The 20922-nt window shown below is 38.8% G+C and overlaps 1 protein-coding gene across 3 annotated transcripts in view; it reads right to left on the reverse strand.

The window, feature by feature from the left end:
- Nucleotides 1-926: 926 nt before the first annotated feature.
- The window catches only part of NUP155 (nucleoporin 155), a 78879-nt gene continuing 58883 nt past the window's right edge, over nt 927-20922 (reverse strand). For all 3 annotated transcript variants that reach the window (XM_015139889.3, XM_028849393.2, XM_078004665.1), the window contains 13 exons: nt 18391-18582; nt 16903-17041; nt 15077-15212; nt 11962-12115; nt 11644-11748; nt 10193-10347; nt 9715-9844; nt 8358-8471; nt 6365-6485; nt 5790-5900; nt 2817-2953; nt 1698-1804; nt 927-1127 (listed from right to left, as the gene is read on the reverse strand). In XM_015139889.3, coding sequence (XP_014995375.2) covers nt 989-1127; nt 1698-1804; nt 2817-2953; nt 5790-5900; nt 6365-6485; nt 8358-8471; nt 9715-9844; nt 10193-10347; nt 11644-11748; nt 11962-12115; nt 15077-15212; nt 16903-17041; nt 18391-18582 — 1740 coding nt within the window. In that variant the 3' untranslated portion in view covers nt 927-988. The remainder of the gene's footprint in view (nt 1128-1697; nt 1805-2816; nt 2954-5789; nt 5901-6364; nt 6486-8357; nt 8472-9714; nt 9845-10192; nt 10348-11643; nt 11749-11961; nt 12116-15076; nt 15213-16902; nt 17042-18390; nt 18583-20922) is intronic.

A 20922-nucleotide genomic window follows, 5' to 3' on the forward strand; every position in this document is an offset into this window, starting at 1 on the left:
CTTCTGGTTTGGAGCACATACTTTGAGAACCACTACTCTAATGGAATCAGTAGTCACAAGGCCAAGGAGCCAAGTAGACACTAAGGGAAAATAGTACCTCCCTGTGTAGCTTTTCACGACACAACATTAGTTACAAGTTTTATCACCTGCTCAACCAACCAGGTATATATATCAATCCTCAAGGGCTTTAACTGACAAAACTAGTTGTTGGAGGACAGTTCTTTCAAGGGTGAACCCAACACCTAAAAAAAGTTTTGAAAAAGTCAGTTATTTGCCTATTTAAGGACAGTTTTAGAATCCACTATTATGGCAATGGATCTGCTTAGCCTCTTTGGAGGTTTTTTATTTTTTGAGACAGAGTCTCACACTGTTGCCTGGGCTGGAGTGCAATGGCAAGATTTCGGCTCAGTGCAACCTCCGCCTCCTGGGTTCAAGTGATTCGCCTGCCTCAGCCTCCCGAGTAGCTGGGATTACAGGCACCTGCCACCACGCCTGGCTAATTTTTTTGCATTTTTAGTAGAGATGGGCTTTCACCATGTTGGCCAGGCTGGTCTCAAACTCTTGACCTTGTGATTCACCCACCTTGGCCTCCCAAAGTGCTGGGATTACAGGCGTAAGTCACCGTGCCCAGCCGCCTAGTGGAGTTTTAATGCCAATATCCTTGGACTAACTTGAAAATGAATAATATAAATTCGAAATTTCTGCCCGCAGTACAATTCAAAATAACAGCGTCTAAATTTTTTTAATCCTTACGTTAAAATAGTAAATAATCTCATTTCGGTTGTTTTTTCACTCAATTACTAAAAAACAAAAGAGTAATAAAAAAGAATTCATTTAGAAAAGGTACTATTTGTAGATGTTAGCCACTTATTAAAAACATACTTCCATTAAGATTGTTCTTACATTTAGATTTAGAACACCTGATATCTGGACCCAGCTGAGTTTTTATTTTACAGATCACAAAATGGATGAAAGTATATCACAGTAATTAATGAAGCCGTTCTAATTTAGCCTGAAGAGATTTAAAATTCCCAGTGATGGCTTGTACCGCTACTGACGAGCTCATAGACTGGAGCTCAACAAGGTAACCACAAACAGCATCCAGGCAGAGATTTGTAAATCTTCTCCTATAAAGAAAAAGACACATGATTAATTATACATTTACAAATATTTCCTCCTAAAGGACTCCTTCCCCACCAACTTCTGGCAACTTTAATTCTCACAGAAGAGGAAAGACCATGTGATTAAGTGAATAAGAAATAAAGTAAAAAAGAAAACTTAGTGGGTAGGTGGGTTCCATTTGAAGATTTTTACAATGAGAAGAAAGCAGTAAGAGATGATTCCTGCTAATACTTTTTCAAAAGAATATCCCTTAAAAGGCCAATAATATCGCAAAGACATAATTGAAATGTTTTGGTCCTAGGTCACTAATCTAAAGCAGAAGAAACGAATAAATTATTTATGTTCAGCTGTAGAAAGAATTTAGGACAAGGACTGAAAATGGAAAAAACTCCTATTTTTCATACATGGTGATCAATATCATTCAAACAGTTATTGCTAATATACACAAGAGTTTAAATTCCCTGTACTTCTTTACAATTCCCATATCTTACCATCTTCTCTTCAAATTTCTTACCCAGGTATTTATTAGAAGCATTTAAAAGCTTTTGCTAGTCCAATATTTAATTCATAGGTACCTTTCACAATTTAAAACTTGGCTGGGATTCTCAACATATCTTGTCAATAATACATGTATACAATCCAAAAGGTGCAGTGGCTTCTTCATTCTATTCCAGAATGGATCCTATGAAGAAATATACGTAATGAAATGTGAGGCAAGTTGTGTCAATTGATTCTTTAAATCATTTATACTAAAGTAGACATCAGGGTCCATGCAAAACTTATTGCTATTAAAAAGCATTTAATATTACATGGCTACTAAATTATATATCTGATTATAGTTAATATTTCAAACAACATTAAAAACTTATTAATTAACAACACTATGATATTACTTAGGACGAATATTTGATATACCAATCTACTTTGCACAGCATGTAAATGTCCTGCTTAGGAATCTGAGGTAAGAGAAAAATCTTTCTTTCTATGGGTTGTGACACCACTTTCACTTTGAACCTATGCAGATTTAGTCTGACATAATAAAGAGACTAAACTAGCAGTAACAGAAACTTAATTCTAGGTCTGGCTTCACCAGTTACTAGCTATGTGACTTGAGCAGGTTATTTAACATCTCTGCTCTTGTCTTTTTGCAATATAAGATGGAGATACTACAGTTACCTGCTCATCTCCATCACAGGCTAATGTTGTAAACACTGTATGATGCTACTATAAAAGACACAATCTACTTTGAAAAGTTTTTATTTGGATCTTTTATCCTTAGCATAAAAATTACAAAACATATAGTCTGATAAGGCTCAGCAGGGTGAGAAGGATCTTTAAGCATTGACATTTTAGATGAGGTTATAGTAAATAAATACAATGTAATCTTGTTCTTTTAAAGCAAATGATGATTCTTAATGTAATGAGTTTAGCCCACACCTTAGTTTAGCCTCTTCCACCAAGAGTAAAGCATATATGTTTATTAATATTCAGAAATAATATTTCATTTTAATCATGATATACAGGAAAGCAACTCTCATTATCAGTTTAAAAAGTCTAAAGCATAATTTCCAAGACTCAACCAAGTGTAATTAGACTAAGTGATGAGATACAAAAATACAATCAAAATACCCCACTCTATATCTACAAAGTTACTTTAAAGAAAATAATTTTATGTTATTTAATATTTTCCTTACCCGTGATTTGAACAACTGATCATAAACTTCTAGTAGTCTAGGTAATGGTACTCCAATTTCATTCATTGTCTGTATTACGAAGCCCACATCCCAGTTCAAAGAACAAACCTGCTGTTCTAAAAACTGTACAATAAAATCTGGGAAGAAAAAAAAAAGGTTGGAAATTTGGATTTTTAGCTCTTGATACTAAAAGGTAGGTCTTATTCATAACTGAGTAGTTTCTAGGGGGATATCTTCTGAAATCCAATTGCAATTTTTTGGGGCGGGTTTTTTTTTTTGCTATGTTGCCCAGACTAGAAATAGTGGCTATTCATAGGAGCAACTACAGTGTATGATAGCCTTGACCTTGAACTCCTGAGCTCAATCCTCCCACCTCACCTTCCCAAGTAAGCTGGGACTACAAGTATGCACCATCACTCTCAGCTTAAAAGGGAAAAAAATTTTTTTTTAATAAAAGTAAGATATATACCAGAATAGGCAAATCTAAAGTAGATTAGTGGCTGCCTAGGGCTGGAGGGTGTGAAGGAATGGGAAGTGACAACTAATGAGTACAGAGTTTATTTTTGGGATGACGAAAATGTCCTAAAATTAAAATTACAGAACTTAGAAAATTCAGAAAGATACAAGAAGAAAACAGAGACCATTCACAATCCCAATAATGAAGAGGACTTCGCTGATAATTTTTTTTTAGTATCAGTACTTTTAAAAAATATGTTTCCTCGCACAAGTATACATAAGTAACAAACCTGCACGTTATGCACATGTACCCTAGAACTTAAAGTATAATTAAAAAAAAAAGAAAAAATATGTTTCCTCAATTTAACAGCTTTTCAGAAAAGGGAAACTGCATCCTGATTTCAGAAATATTAAATGTGTTTTTTAATGCCCCACCCCTAGATTTATTTGATAGTTCTAACTGTGGCCTCATTCTTACTTTTAACTGCCTGTCTTATCATAAACAGTAACAACCAAATTTATACTTATGGCCAGGCGTGGTGGTTCACGCTTGTAATCCCAGAACTTTGGGAGGTCAAGGTGGGCAGATCACCTTCAGTCAGGAGTACCAGCCTGGCCAACATGGTGAAACTCTGTCTCTATTAAAAATACAAAAAAATTAGCTAGGCGTGGCTAATTCAAGACTGGCTTGGGCAATATCATGAGATCCCCTCTCTATCAAAAGAAATATATATATATATATATATATATATATATATATATATAAATATAAATAAACATAGAAATCCTCCTGCCTCAGCCTGATTAGCTAGGACTATAGGCACGTGTTACCATGCCTAGCTAATCTTAATTTTTTCTGTAGAGACGGGGTCTTGGTATGCCCAGGCTGGTCTCAAACTCCTGGCTTCAAGCAATCATCCTGCCTTTGCCTCTCCAAAGTGTTGAGATTACAGGTGTGAGCCACCATGCAAAGCCCACATGATTACTTCTGAATTAAAAGGAAAATTCCTCAAAAAGAACTATGTACAATACAGTGTTATTTATTTATTGAAATGGGGTCTCACTGTGTCACTGAGGTTGGAGTGCAGTGGTGCGTTCTCAGCTCATTGCAATTTTCACCTCCCAGGCTCAAGTGATCCTCCCACCCTAGTCTCCCAAGTAGCTGGAACCACAGGTGCATGCCACCATGCCTGGATAATTTTCGTATTTTCTTTGTAGAGAGAGGGTTTTGCCATGTCGCCCAGGCTGGTCTTGAACTCCTGGGCTCCAGCGATCCGTCCACTTCGGCCTCCCAAAGTGCTAGGATTACACCTGTGAGCCACCATGCCCACCCACAATGCAGTGTTTTCTAAAACAACTATCAAAAGTATCAGTTTCACACACTTATAAACATTTACATAAAGTATGTATTTGCTCTTTTATTTCTCTTTATTTTTAGGATCAATAAAATGGTAGGGAAAGGGAACCGTTTCAATATTATACCTACAAGAAGTAAGGGTATGAATAAAATTATTTTATTTCTGACTATGTCTGGAGGGAATAGACCCTAAGTCAGAGATGGTCTGTAAATAAGTTTGAATGCTCATTTGAAAAAACAATCAGGCTGGGCATAGTGGTAAATGCCTGTAATCCCAGCACCTTGGGAGGCCAAGGCAAGCGGATCACCTGAGGCCAGGAGTTTGAGACCAGCCTGGACAACCTGGGGAAACCCCATCTCTAATAAAAACACAAAAAATTAGCCAGGCATGGTGGCAGGCGCCTGTAATCCCAGCTACTTGGGAGGCTGGGCAGGAGAACTGCTTGAACCCAGAAGGTGGAAGTTGCAGTGAACCGAGATGGCATCACTCCACTCCAGCCTGGGCGACAGAGTAAGCCTCTGTCTCAAAAAAGAAAAAAAAAGTTATATTGTGAGGATTTTCATATCTCTCAATATTTTCAAATAACACAAAAGTACTTAATATTCTACTTTATGGATGTATTTATGTTGCTTCTATTGTTTTATCACTGAGGAGAACACTTGCAGGTTGGTAAATAGCTCATAATTAGCTACCTTATATAAAAATTATAGCCACCATATCTCGTTAAGAAAGGGATTCAAACACTAAGTTTTAACATAATTATTTGCTATTTTAAAGAAAAACATGTCCTCAACATAAAAAAGAACAGTTGAATCAATCACAGATTACCTATGCACAATAACATCAACCAAGTTTTTCTTTTCTCTTCAGAAACTTGTATAGGGTTACCAACAATATAATCATAGTTTGTCAGTCAGCACAATCCTAAGATAGATATATAAACTTGGAAAGTTAGTCACAGAAAGTTTCATACTCAACTCTTCATTAACAAATTCTGCCATTCTTTGGAAATCTTTCCAGATAAGTAGAATTAAACTGCTGAACTAAATAGCAACAAAGAAACTCTTTATTTTACTCAAAAGATCATTATTTGTCCATATCAATGAAGAAAACCATCAGAACAGAAAAATACATGACTGCACCTAAGATCACAGCTTACCTAAAGGAAAGAAGCGTGGTGTGCCAGCATAAATTTTGCCAAGCAGAACAATCTTGAGACTAAGAGCATGCATTCTATCCGAGGAGCTCAATGTCACACTGTCATTCAGTTCTGTAACAAAAAGACATATCATTTGAAACCCAAATTATTTTTAATGTGAAATGTTTACATTGGCTATTTAATTCTTTCAAGGTTCAAAATACTTTAGAACACACAGTCACATTAATATGATTAACAGATTTGGTGTTTCTGTTATTGTCTGAGATACTCTCACGTCTTAATAGGTTATACTTGGTTATTAGATTCTGAGGTGAGTGTCTCAGTATCCTTTATAAGGCAGCACAAATAATATAAATTAAACAATCTTTTCACTGAGTATTCTCCCAGATATTCACTTGGGTCATTCTCTGTACGATCATCCTCCACCATACCCATGTGACTTCCACTTACTCTCTCCTTAGGTATGTACAATTTTCATGAGCCACTAGCAGCTTGCATGATATTAGTTACTAGCAGCTTGCATTCCTCCACCAAGTCACTACATAATGCTAACATACCTATAACTGAACACTTACCTTTCTCTATGATATCTTGCCAAAGTGTCTGCACCAATATAGGGTCTGAATAACCGGCACAATGAATTATTGCAAGTTTACACTCTGCAAGTTTAAATGGGTCAGCAAATTCCCCATAAAGCTGTGAGAGAAAATCCCAAAATTAAACATCCAACTAGAGGTCAACATTTAGAGATTAACAGTGAAGCACTCCTTGAAAATTAAAAAATATCCAAAGATTTTATGTAAAGTTTCTGAAATATGATATAAAGATGTGATGATGTATGTAGCTGGTTATAACTCCATATTTAAAAAGGTAAGGGTATGGGCCAGGCATGGTGACTCACACCTGTAATCCCAGCACTTTGGGAGGCCGAGGCAGGCGGATCATGAGGTCAGGAGATTGAGACCATCCTGGCCATCATGGTGAAACCCGGTCTTTACTAAAATACAAAAAAAATAATTAGCTGGGTGTGGTGACACAAGGCTGTAGTACCAGCTACTCAGGAGGCTAAGGCAGTTGGAGGTTGAAGTCAGCCGAGATCACGCCTTTGCACTCCAGCCTGGCAATACAGCAAGACTCTGTTTCAAAAAAAAAAAAAAAAAAAAAAAAAAGGTAAGGGTATGGTAAATACATTCAAACAGATTTTAGCATGTAGAGCTTTTTCTTGGCTGAGAAGAAGATGTTGCAACGACATTCTATTTATTTATTTAAAAATTTTAAAAGCCACTTTTTCAAATTTCTATGGGTACACAGTAGGTGTATGTATTTATGGGGTACATGAGATGTTCTGATACAATCATGCAATGAGAAATAAGCATGTCATGGAGAATGGGGTATCTATTCCTCAAGCATTTATCCTTTGAGTTACAAATAATCCAATTACATTTTCTACTTTAAAATATACAGTTATTATTGACTATAGTCACCCTACTGTGCTATCAAATAGGTCTTATTCATTCTTTCTATTTTGTTTTTGTACCCATTAGCCATCTCCACCTTCCCCACAAACCCCCTGCAATGGTATTTTGGAATTAGTGTTGTATAAACAATGGGTTGAAGAATCACAGGAATACTGACAAATCTCAAGGTGTTTCAGGGTACCTGGAACTATGTCTAAGAATAAATGAAGAGGAAGGAACTGCTCAGAAAATTACAGAGCGAGAAAGAGGTTTAGAGAGTTCAGCAAAGATAAGTTAGTTTTTCCACGGCAAGAAGTGAGGCCATAAATAAGATGATTTTTATTTTTTACTTTTTTTCTTTTTGAGACAGGGTCTCACTCTGTCACTCAGGGTGGAATGCAGTAGCACCATCAAGACTCACAACAACCTGGGCCTCCTGGGCTCAATCAATCCTCCCACCTCAGTCTCCTGAGTAGCTGTAACTACAACTGCATACCACCACAACAAGCTAATTTTTTTTTTTCAACCGAGTCTTGCTCTGTCGCCCAGGCTTCTGGACTGCAGTGGTGCGATCTCAGCTCACTACAACCTCCGCCTCCCGGGTTCAAGTGATTCTCCTGCCTCAGCCTCCCAAGTAGCTGGGATTACAGGCACATGCCACCACGCCTGGCTAATTTTTGTATTTTTAGTAGAGATGGACTTCCCCCATGTTGACCAGGTGGTCTCAAACTCCTGACCTCAGGTGATCTGCCCGCCTCAACCACCCAAAGTGCTGGATTACAGGTGTGAGCCACAGTGCCGAGCCTTTTTTGGTGTTTTTTTGTAGAGATGAGGTTTCGCCATGTTGCCCAGGCTGGAAGTAAGCTGGTTTTAACACAGCTCTCGTGAGGTTGATAGGTTCTTTGTAGCTACTGGCCTGGAAAGAGTAGCTTAGACTTTTCTAGGAGTCAGATGAAACAGTGGTGATCTGTCAGCCTACTGACAAGCTGCCAAAGATGCCTTATCTTATTTGTGGAGATAAGGTAATTTTCCCCATGAAACAAAAAGCAAAATAAAAAACAAAAATTTCTCATTATTAGGTGACGACTATAAAAACTTGCTTTTTTATTACCTTAGTTATGTCCATCAGCTCAGAATCCAGCTGAGACACTGCATCCTGTACAGAAGAATGATGGGAATACTGCCTTTGTAGTGTCTCTTGTATCTGAAGTTGGATCCTAGCAACCTAGTTTGGGCAGAAAATAGGATGTCTTAATTTATTTATGATAAATCAACATACATTTGAAAGAGTGGCTCCTACTATCTGACTTTCTAAGTTTGCTAAAATAATGTATAAATGAAGATTTCCATCATAATAGGCTAACATCATCATAACAGACATCAACTAAACATAACAGATTTCACAGGAAGTGTACTGTGGCAAATCCCTTGCTGCCCACCAATATTCATACCTTCCAAGACTGTAGCCTCCTTTGCAAGGGAGGTATGGCCATACAGCTTAGCCTCCTTTGCAAGGGAGGTATGGCCATAAAACCAAGTTCTCTTGAAAGGAATGTAAGTAGAAGTAAAGTGTGTCATGTCAGGGCTGTAGCTTTTAAGAGAGTGAATGTGTTCTTCTTTTCCTTCCTCCCTCTGCTGAAGATAAAGCAAAAGGCCCTAGGGAATGGTAGTGCCAGAAAATAGAACTTGGGTTCCTAAATCAACCACATGAAGGAAAGCCGGCTGCCAATCAGGAAGACTAACCCTGGATTTTTGTGAATAAGAAACAAACTTTCGTGTTTGGACGATGATATGTTTTTTATTCTCTTAGTTAGGGAATTTTTAGCCTACTCTACTTCATACATCTACTTATTTGCTTCCAGAATAAATGATGAATGTGATGTAATCCACTTGCTGTTGAAACAGTTGGGAAAAACCTTTTTTTTTATTATTATTATTTTCTGAGACAGAGTCTCACTCTGTCTCCCACATTGGAATGCAGTGGTGCAATCTCAGCTCACCGCAACCTCCGCTTCCTGGGTTCAAGTTATTCTTTTGCCTCACCCTCCTGAGTAGCTGGGACTACAGGTGTGTGCCACCACCCCTGGCTAATTTTTGCATTTTTTTAAAGTACAGACAAGGTTTTGCCATGTTGGCCAGGCTGGTCTCGAACTCCTGACCTCATGATCTGGCTGCCTCGGCCTCCCAAAGTGCTGGGATTACAGGCGTGAGCCACTGCACCCAGCTGGGAAAAACCTTTAGAAATGCCAAAGAGAAAACTTCTAAATTATAGCAATGTTTTTATGACCCAAGTGTATCCTTAGAAATCTCTTTAAGATTTGTATCTAAACATAAAAATAAACAGGCAAAAGCAACTAGAATAATAATGACTTCTACAGACCTATTACTTACCAAGGGAAGAATGGAATGTGGAAAAACTATGTGGCTAGTACTCAATGTGGACACAGCTTAAGATCTTTAGCGCTTACCTCCATTTTTTCTTCTAATTCATGAAGGAATTCACCATCGGCAGCTATTGATGAAATGGCAGTGGAACTTTTCGCACTAAGAATGGCTCGAGCAATATACTCCAATCGCTGCTGAAGTGAAATTTCTGTGCTAGAAGCGAAAACGCTTATTTTTAGTTACACAATTTCTTAAGGATTGAAGATACAAATATGTCAATTAGTATGTACTGTTTCATACCAAATGCACATAAAAGGCCATCTGAAACTTGAAAAAAAGCATTAGATTAAAAAAAAATCTATTTTAGATTTCTAATAAGAAAGATCCACAATTTTAGACAACACACAAAGAAATACTTTATGTCTAAAAAATAACATCCTATTTAAAAAATTTAGGTCAGTATATTAAAACTTAGATTATTCTAAAATTAAGGATAACTGAAGGTAAGTACATATAGCTCAGTTTTCAATCATTCTTCACAATGAAAATATTATGCCATACCTATGCATGTCAGCCAGTCTGGACAGTACACGAGCAGCATTACTGAAACTTCTATTCTTCTCGTAATACCGCCAGAGTAAATCCATATAACGAACTCTGTTTTGATCAACTTTGGCCATTCGGACTAGATGGGGCTCCAGAAATGGAGAAGCAACCTAGAAATTATATAGTTATTCAGAAAAATTTTCTAACCACCTACAGATAATGTTCCTGATAAGGAAAATACAATATTTTTAAGTCAACTACAACTTTGCCTTGTTTTATGAAAATAAGCAAAATTATAATCCAACAATAACAAAAGAGAGGACAAATTTTCTTATTATAAACAATTTTTGTTTTACCACAGTTAGCATAAGAGTTCCCAAAATAATTCTATTAGGTTGATAACAATAGTTTAGTAGGCTGGGCATGGCGGCTCATGTCTGTAATCCTAGCACTTTGGGAGGCCGAGGTGGGCAGATCACACGAGCTCAGGAGTTCAAGACCAGCCTGGGCAATATATGGCAAAACCATGTCTCTACAAAAAAATTAGCTGGGTGTGGTGGTGCGGGCCCATAGTTCTAGTTACTCAAGAGGTTGAGGTGGGAGAATCACCTAAGTCTAGGGAGGTCGAGGCTACAGTGAGCCATTATCATGCCATTGCACTGCACTCCAGCCTAAGCTACAGATTGAGACCCTGCCTCAAAAAAGAAAAGGAAATTTGGCTGGGCACGGTGGTTCATGCCAGCAATCCCAGCATCTTGGGAGGCTAAGGCAGGCAGATCACCTGAGCTCAGGAGTTTGAGACCAGCCTGGCCAACATGGTGAAACAAGATATAAAAATTAGCCGTGCGTGGTGGTGGGCACCTGTAATCCCAGCTACTTGGGAGGCTGAGGCAGGAGGATCGCTTGAACCCAGGAGGCGGAAGTTGCAGTGAGCCAAGATCGTGCCACTGCACTCCAGCCTGGGCGACAGAGTCAGACTCCACTTCAAAAAAAAAAAAAAAAGGAAATTTACTACAAAATTACACATTTTAAAATAAACTTTGATAACACAGCTATCGATTCCTAGACACTGAGCTCAAAGGCATTATTGAAATTATCAAATGCTATGTATTCATTAAATAGACTGAGGAACACTGAGACTTAGGGTAGGTAAAAGGATGTATCTGAAGTCACATAGTGACTTAACGGCAGAGTTCAGATGACCTACAGGAACTCATAATTCATAACCCAGTGATTTCTACCCCGCAATATAAACTATCCCAATCAGCTTCGAAATAACAAGAAAATTGGAGCAGTAGCCTACTTTGCCCCTTAGGAAAAGATATTGCATTACTCAGCTTTATACTAACATCTAATAGTAGACATGGGATGAGAAACTGAATTTTTTACATCTATGTACGTGCTCAAATCATTGAGTTATGCTCCTTAAGAATAATTAACACAACTGCAATAAAAAAAAGATTTACCTGTAGCAGCTTATCTGCAAGGTCAGCTTGTATTAGCCAATTATAAAGGGCAATACTAAAGAGCTCATCCTTGGATCGCTGTGACAATTTAAGCATTTGTTCAAACTAAAATAAAGAAAATAGTAAAAATTAGCAGTTAAAGGCTCTGTTTCTGGGCATCACAACCCTTTAGACCTATAAACTCCAGTAAGAAATCAAGAATCCTTACATGATAACTTCTAAGAACTACTACCTTTCCCCAAGATGACTGTGCCACCATTACCATGCAGAACTTCTAAACAGTGTATTCTCAGAATGAAAATATACTATGTCCCTTACATGATGTCCTGCTTCTTCATTACTCAGCATATTTGGATCAGATGACAATACTGGAGGACCAGGTTTTTTGGGTACACTGGGAGACTGAGGAGCGGCCTTACTTTGATTTACCAGTTCTTGAAGTGTGTCTGTAATGCACTTGTAACTGTTTAATCTGAAGGAGAATGGAAAAGGAACAATTACATTATTTAACTAGAAAGCAAATGATGGCAAGTGTGGTGACTCACGCCTGTAATGCCAGCCATAGGGCGGTCAAGGTAGGAGGAGGGCTTGAGGCTGGGAGTTCAAGACTAGCCAGGGCAACAGAGTGAGACCATGTCTCTACAAAAAATACAAAAAATTGGCCAGGCACAGTGGCTCACAACTGTAATCCTAGCACTCTGGGAGACGAAGGCAGGGGGATTGCCAGAGGTCAGGAGTTCAAGACCAGTCTGGCCAACATGGTGAAACCCCGTATCTGCTAAAAATACAAAAATTAGCCGGGCGTAGGGGTGCACGCCTGTAGTGCCAGTTATTCAGGAGACTGAGGCACAAGAATTGCTTGAACCTGGGAGGCAGAGGTTGAGGTGAGCTGAGATCATGCCACTGCACTCCATCCTGGGCGACAGCAAGACCCTGTCTCAAAAAACAAAAAAACAAAAAACAAAAAAACCAAACCAAAACAAAAAATTAACCAAGCATGGTGGTATGCACCTGTAATCCCAGCTACTTGAGAGGCAGAGGCAGGAGGATCGCTTGAGCCCAGAAATGTAAGGCTGCAAGTGAGCTATTATGCCACTGCACTCCAACCCAGGCAACAGAATGAGGCCCTGTCTCAAAAACAAAAAACAAAACCCCCCAAAAACAAAACAAACAACAAAAAAAGAAAGCCATTGATTTACCTTACCTAATTTAAGTATATACAAGGATTTCAAGACTATTTGGCAGAATATATGTACATATTTGGCATTTAAAGTAACAGAAACCATATACTTTTTCAGTGAGTTTGAGAAGTGTTTGGTTAAACATAAAAGGGTAAAGTCATTAAATATAGTAATAAAAAAATATGTTTTCGCCAGATGTGGTGGCTGACACCTGTAATCTCAGCACTTTGGGAGGCTGAGAAGGAAGGATTGCTTGAGCCCAGGAGTTAAAGACCAGCCTGGGCTTATAGTGAGGCCCTGTCTCTACAGAAATTAAAGAGATAAAAAAAATTAGCCGAGTGTGGTGACATGTGCCTGTAGTCCCAGCTACTCAGGAGGCTGAGGTGGGAAGATCACTGGATCACTTGAGCCCAAAAGGTCAAGGCTACAGTGAGCTATGATGCTGCCACTGAACTCCAGCCCAGGAGACAGAGGGAGGCTTTGTCTCAAAAACAAAAACAAAACAAAACAAAACACCCTCCATATATATGTTATAGAAAGGTTATACATATTTCTTTTTTTTTTCCCGAGACGGAGCCTTGCTCTGACACCCAGGCTGGAGTTCTGTGGTGCAGTCTCAGCTCACTGCAACCTCTGCCTCCTGGATTCAAGCAATTCTCCTGCCTCAGCCTCCCAAGTTGCCAGGATCACAGGTGTGCACCACCATGCCTGGCTAATTTTTGTATTTTTAGTAGAGACAGGGTTTCACTATGATGGTCAGGCTGGTCTCAAACTCCTAACCTCATGATCTGCCCACCTCAGCCTCCCAAAGTGCTGGGATTACAGTTGTGAGCCACTGTGCCCGGCTTATATTTCTTTTAAGGACATACATTTCTCTTTTAAGTCTCAACAAATTTGGGAATACATAAAAATTATCCTTTAAAATGAAATACTAGGCCAGATCACGCCTGTAATCCCAGAACTTTGGGAGGCCAAGGTGGGCAGATCATCTGAGGTCAGGAGTAAGAGACCAGCCTGCCCAACATGGAGAAACCCTCTCTATACTAAAAACGCAAAAAACTTAGCTGGGCGTGGTGGCGTGTGCCTGTAATCCCAGCTACCAGGGAGACTGAGGGAGGAGAATCGCCTGAATCCAGGAGGTGGAGGTTGCAGTGAGCTGAGATTGTGCCACTGCACTCTATCCTAGGCAACAAGAGTGAAAATTCTGTCTCAAAAAAAAAATACATGAATAAAATAAAATGAAATACTAATCATCATCCAGAACCAAAAAATTGGAGGAAAAAAATAGCTAGTTTTGTTTTCAAACAAGTAATCCCATTTAAAAACACATTAGTAAGTCTCAGAAGAATCACAGAGGTAAGTTAAAAAACACTCATAAGCATTTAAGAATTCTCATCAGAATACATTTTCCCTCTAGGTTAAGAATTATAACCTATGAGCAGGGCGCGGTGGCTCACGCCCATAATCCCAACACTTTGGCAGGCTGAGGCAGGTGGATCACTTGAGGTCAGGAGTTTGAAACAAGCATGGCCAACATGGTGAAACCCTGTCTCCACTAAAAATACAAAAACTAGCTGGGCATGGTGGTGTGTGCCTGTAATCCCAGCTACTCAGAAGACTGAGGCCGGAAAATCGCTTGAACCCAGGAGGAGGAGGTTGCAGTGAGCTAAGATCGTGCCACTATACCCCAGCCTGGGTGACTCAAAAAAAAAAAAAAAAAAAAAAAGAGTTATAACCTATAACCTTAACCTATTAATATTCAGGCCTTTGATAAAACAAGTCACTTTCAAGTAAAAGCAAAAGGATAATTCAATATTATAAGGGTTACACTTGAAATATTATTTCCCTAATATTGTCAATTAAACCTTTACACAAGGAGGCCAGACACGGTGGCTGATGGCTGTAATCCTAGCACTCTGCAAGACTGAGGTGGGTGGATCAATTGAGGTTAGGAGTTGAAGACCAGCCTGGTCAAAATGGTGAAACCCTGTCTCTACTAAAAATACAAAATTAGCCAGGCATGGTGGTGCGCACCTGTAATCCCAGCTACATGGGAGGCTGAGGCACGAGAATACCTTGAACTTGGGAGTCAGAGATTGCAGTGAGCCAAGATCACACCACTGCACCCCAGCCCAGATGACAGGGCAAGACTCTGTCTCAAAAAATATATATAAATCAAAAAACAAAAAACTTTACGCAAAGAAAAGTCTGTATCCATAAATATGACAATCTGCTAAGGTAATGGAATGCACCTTTCTTGGAAGGCCTGAAGTCCAACTATATCTTCTTCTGGTTCTCCATGTTTATAGAAATGAAGTCCAAGACCTTGAGGATCTTTTTTCTCTGCAGCCGTAAGAGAAAGTTCCACCACACCCTCATAAAATCTCACTGATGGGAAAGAAAAGAATGAAGGCCTATCACTTACTACTAAGTTGGATACATTTTTCCTTAGCTGGCACATAAAAATAATGGTCAAGGTTATGTCTCTACTGTACAATAGTGACCCTGCTAACATAAAATATTTCTGATAGGTCTTCAGAAGAAAAAAGTCTTAACATGCCTAAAATGCATCTGTTAAATATATTTCTTCATTGGGGGCCGGGTGTGTAATCCCAGCACTTTGCGAGGCTGAGGCGGGCAGATCACGAGGTCAGGAGTTCGAGACCAGGCTGACCAACATGGTGAAACCCCGCCTCTACTAAAAATACAAAAATTAGCCGGGCATGGTGGCACATGCCTGTAATCCCAGCTACTCAAAAGGCTGAGGCAGGAGAATCACTTGAACCGGGGAGGCAGAGGTTGCAGTGAGCTGAGATTGCACCACTGCACTCCAGCCTGGGCGACACAGTGAGACTCTGTCTCAAAAAAAAAAAAAAAAAAACCAAAAACCAAAAACCAAAACTTATATATATTTCTTCATTGGGAAAAAAAAAGATCATATTTCAAACAACAAAAAGGAAAGTTTTAGTTCCCTACAGGAGGGGGGAAAAATACTTTGAGATTAAATATAATATCTGTGCAAACAGGGCCTTTACATTATCTTAGATTTGATTTAAAGTAATTATTTAAAAAGTAAGCAGATTATACCTTAAAACTCAAAAAATCTTAAATACCTGAAAAATAAATGTAATCCAGAGCAATCTAAAACATACAGTAATTGAAATGGACAAGAACTGAAATTCTAATGCTAAAAAGTTACATATTTCAGCCAGGCACAGTGGCTCACGTCTTTAATCCTAGCACTTTGAGAGGCTGAGATGGGTGTATCACCTGAGGTCAGGAGTTCTAGACCAGCCGGGCCAACATGGTGAAACCCTATCTCTACTAAAAATACAAAAATTAGCTGGGTATTGGCTGGGCGCGGTGGCTCACGCCTGTAATCCCAGCACTTTGGGAGGCTGAGGTGGGCGGATCATGAGGTCAGGAGATTGAGACCATCCTGGCTAACACGGTGAAACCCTGTCTCTACTAAAAATACAAAAAACTAGCCAGGCATGGTGGCAGGCACCTGTAGTCCCAGCTACTTGGGAGGCTAAGGCAGGAGAATGGCGTGAACCTGGGAGACAGAGCTTGCAGTGAGCTGAGATCATGCCACTGCACTTCAGCCTCGGCGACAGAGAGAGACTCCATCTCAAAAAAAAAAAAAGTAAAAAATAAATAAATAAATAAAAATTAGCTGGGCATGGTGGCGCGTGCCTGTAATCCCAGCTACCAGGGAGGCTGAGGCAGGAGAATTGTTGCAACCTGGGAGGTGGAGGCTGCAGGGAGCTGAGATCGTGCCACTGTACTCCAGCCTGGCTGACAGAGAGAGACTCCATCTCAAAAAACAAACAAACAAACAAACAAAACTTATACATTTCAAAAGATAAAAAGACCATTACAGCTTCTGCAGGTCAGTGTAGTCATCAAATATTGCAACACAATGATACGACATTCCTATGTCCTTTCACTCGGCCTCTGATGTTGAAAGAAGATTTGCGTCTGGAAAGTGGCTTTTCATCATTAGCTCGCTTCATTCATACACCATCATTTATCTTCTGAGTTGAGTAAAAGATACAAGAAACATTTTATTTCTCACCTTGTCTATACTGAGCACAAACATTGGAAAGGTCCACTTGATTGCTAATTTTTTGATATTCCTTTAATGATTCCCTTAACATTCTTTCTTTTTCAGTCTTATTTTGAACTTGTCGGGAACGCTGGAGAAGCTCATTTGCCTAGAAGAGGAGATAGCAAGAACTTAAAAATATATAAAACCAAGCAGACAGATGATGCTGTCAACTAAGTTTTAGTCTATGTCTAAATTTATATATGATTATTACCATTAAAAATGAAAACAACTCTACAAACTTACTTCTTAATTTTAGGCAGAAAAGTTTTTGACCAAAAATTCCTAGCTATTCTTAATTCCTCTCACAAATATGTTAAGCAAGAGAGCTTTTGTCTGGTAATTATCTTGCCTAGTCAATACATTATTGGGCAGCAGGCAGTCCATGCGACACTCATTTATTTATTTTTTCCACCTGTAGGAAAGGATCAATAAAAATGCCCCCATTAACTCTAATTCACCAAAAGATTTACTTGAAGTTTTAGTACTTTTTCTTAACTTCTAAGGAGATAAATTATTCCCTAAATTTTCTTAATTTGTAAATTTAGTGATTTTTCTTAATTTCTCACCCTTGACTTTTTAATATGGCCTAAAAACACTATCAAAGATTCTTTATGGGCCAGGAGCAGAGGCTCATGTCTATAATCCCAACACTTTGGAGGCCGAGGCAGGCGGAGGTCAGGAGTTCAAGACCACCCTAGACAACATGGTGAAACCGTGTCTCTACCAAAAATATAAAAAATTAGCCGGGTGTGGTGGTGCACACCTGTAATCCCAGCTATTTGGGAGGCCGAGGCAGGAGAATCACTTGAACCTGGGAGGTGGAGGTTGCAATGAGCTGAGATCGTGCCACTGCACTCCAGCCTGGGCGACAGGGCAAGACTCCGTCTTATAAAAAAATAAATAAATAAATAAAAATATATAAAAAAAATAGAAGATTCTTCATGAAAAACTTAAAGGAGGGCCGGGCATAGTGGCTCACACTTATAATCCCAGCACTATGGGAGGCTGAGGCAGGAGGATCCGCTTGAAGCCAAGAGTTCAAGACTAGCCTGTACAACAAATCGGAACACGTCTCTATGAAAAAGAAAAAATTTGGCTGGGTGCAGTGCTGCACACCTGTAGTCCCCAGCTACGTGAGAGGACTGCTTGAGTCTAGGACTTACACACTGCTGTGAGCTATGATCACAGCACTGCACTACAGCCTAAGCAACAGAGTGAAAACCTGTGTCAAATAAATAAACAAAAATATTTTTAAAAAGAAAAGCTAAGCTTAAAAGAGTATACACAGGTTTTAAGAAGCCACATATTCCAACCCCTTTCTTAGATGAGGATCCTGAGGCTAGGAGAGGTTAAGAGATCTAACTGACTGAGGTCCTATATTAAGTGAAACAAGATGGTTCATCATACATGATACCTCTTATAACTAACAATGAAATAGATAATAAAGTATCATACCTTGGAACAAATGGCATCATCAGTGCTATACAGAAGTGGGCAGATATCCTGCAAATGTAAACTAATGCCATCAACAGCGGCATTATCTCTGATGTAGCAGTTGATAAGAGAAGCAATTAATGCCCCTGTGAGTTCTTTGTCCCTGATTACAAGATCTTTAAAGGTTGTGATCTTCAGCTGCTCTTGAAGTTCCTAGGAGCATAAAACTTTTCTATCACAATTATAAAAATACCATATTACTAAACATAATGAAATTATTGTAATAACTTAAAATAACCTAAACATTGATAGACTCTGTAATTGAAAAGTGAAAATATACTAATTAGTAGAAACAAATTTTTGCAAACTTACATAAAATCATACAGAGTTGGAAAAGAACGTACAGTAGATCTAGTCCAAAACTCTCACTTTCCAAATGAGAAAAGTAAAGCTTAAGTAGAGCCAAAACTAGAGCCAGATCTCCTCGCTTTGGTTATAAAATGGAAAAAACAATCACTTGGCTACATTTGAAAATCTTGGGCTTACATTTTACTTCTTCCTAAATACTGTTAGAATTCCATTATTCTAGACCTTATAATATTGGAGTTTAATCTGTATTGTGAACAAATGTGCTTGTCCAAATGAAGCTCTAAAGTATTGATTTATACTATAGTAAAAGATTCTGTTAGTGATGTGACTGCTATCTCTTTTTCCTAAATTCAAGGAAATATCGAAACTGTGTTAAAATTCTTTTTTTTTTTTTTTTTGAGACGGAGTCTCGCTCTGTAGCCCAGGCTGGAGTGCAGTGGCCGGATCTCAGCTCACTGCAAGCTCCGCCTCCCGGGTTCATGCCATTCTCCGGCCTCAGCCAGCTATTTTTTGTATTTCTTAGTAGAGACGGGGTTTCACCGTGTTAGCCAGGATGGTCTCGATCTCCTGACCTCGTGATCCGCCCATCTCGGCCTCCCAAAGTGCTGGGATTACAGGCTTGAGCCACCGCGCCCGGCCTAAAATTCTTGAACAAATCTTTAATTTGCATTAATTGAGCACACAATTGGTGATGTAAGGAAGAGAGCTTTGAAGATGGATCACAAAAACATACCCAGGATAAAAACCTACCTACAATATATTTATCACTCAATAAAACTCAAAATTATTCTACTTGGTATGAAAACGCTAACAGTTTCATAATTAAATATATTAGCTTGAATTTTTAAAAAGAAAAAAACAGTATCTATTCATTAGACACTAGTAGAAAGAATTAGGAGATTGCCTTCTAACGTTGAAAAATGGTATACAAGAGTCAAAAATTAAGCATTTCAGAGTAATGAAATATCCATATAGGACAGGAAAATTTTTTTTTTTACAGAATTGCAGCTAGTAACTGGGGAAGGAATCACAGATTTAAAATATTCTTTTGGCCCGGCACAGTGGCTCATGCCTGTAATCCCAGCACTTTGATAGACCAAGGTGAGTGGATGACCTGAGGTCGGGAGTTCAACACCAGCCTGGCCAACATGGTGAAAACCTGTCTCTACTAAAAATACAAAAATCAGTCAGACATGGTGGCACATGCCTGTAGTCCCAGCTACTCGGGAAGCTGAGGCAGGATAATTGCTTATACCCAGGAGGTGGAGGTTGCAGTGATCTGAGATCACTCCACAGCACTCCAGCCTGGGTGACAGAACGAGACGCTGTCTCAAAAAAAAATGAACAAATAAATATTCCCCTTTTGTAATCCTAAATGAAATAATAAATTCCAGCAATGATTATCAATGGATGATTAAAGTCTGATGGAGAATTCCACAATGGCAGTATTAGGCTTACTACTTGAATCCAGCAATCCATCTCAGTATCACTAAAAGGACAATGAAACCTTTTGTGTCTTCTAACAGTCTGATGAACAAACCACTACCTATGAAGTATTCTATTCTTCCTCAAAAAAGGAGCTGAACCGAATCAAGCCTATATAATAAACTTTCATTTTATAGAAAATGCAGGAGATAGAGGAAGAAGTTCACTACGAAGAGGGTTAAAAAAAAAAGGCCTTAGAATGTCCTTACAATGCTGGACATGCTACTGGATTGATGACTGGATTTCTACAAGGCAACAGCAAGGAAAAGAAAAAGGAGGAAAGACTGCTTCAGATTGAAACAGATGAAAGATAAACAATAAATTCCACGAGCAAACCAACTAAACTGTTTAGATCCTCATTTGAATGAACTAATCTGTAAAAAGACATTTTTCAGACAGATTTTGCTATCAAATATTGATAGTTAATATTGGTAACTATCCAACCTAGGAGATACGGTGAAAACCCATCTCTACAAAATAAAAAAAAAAACAAAATTTAGCTAGGCATAGTGGTGTGTGCCTATAGTATCAGCTACTCGGGAGGCTAAAGTAGGAGAATCACTGGAGCCCAGGGAGGTCAAGGGTGCAGTGAGTTGTGATCGTGCTACTGCATTCCAGACAGAGCAAGACACTGTCTCAAGAAAAACTGGTAACTGTGATAATGACATTGTTGTTATTCAAGGAACTATTTTTTTTAAG

This window comes from Macaca mulatta, chromosome 6 (genome assembly GCF_049350105.2).
Source record: "Macaca mulatta isolate MMU2019108-1 chromosome 6, T2T-MMU8v2.0, whole genome shotgun sequence".
NCBI classification, from domain to species: Eukaryota; Metazoa; Chordata; class Mammalia; order Primates; family Cercopithecidae; genus Macaca; species Macaca mulatta.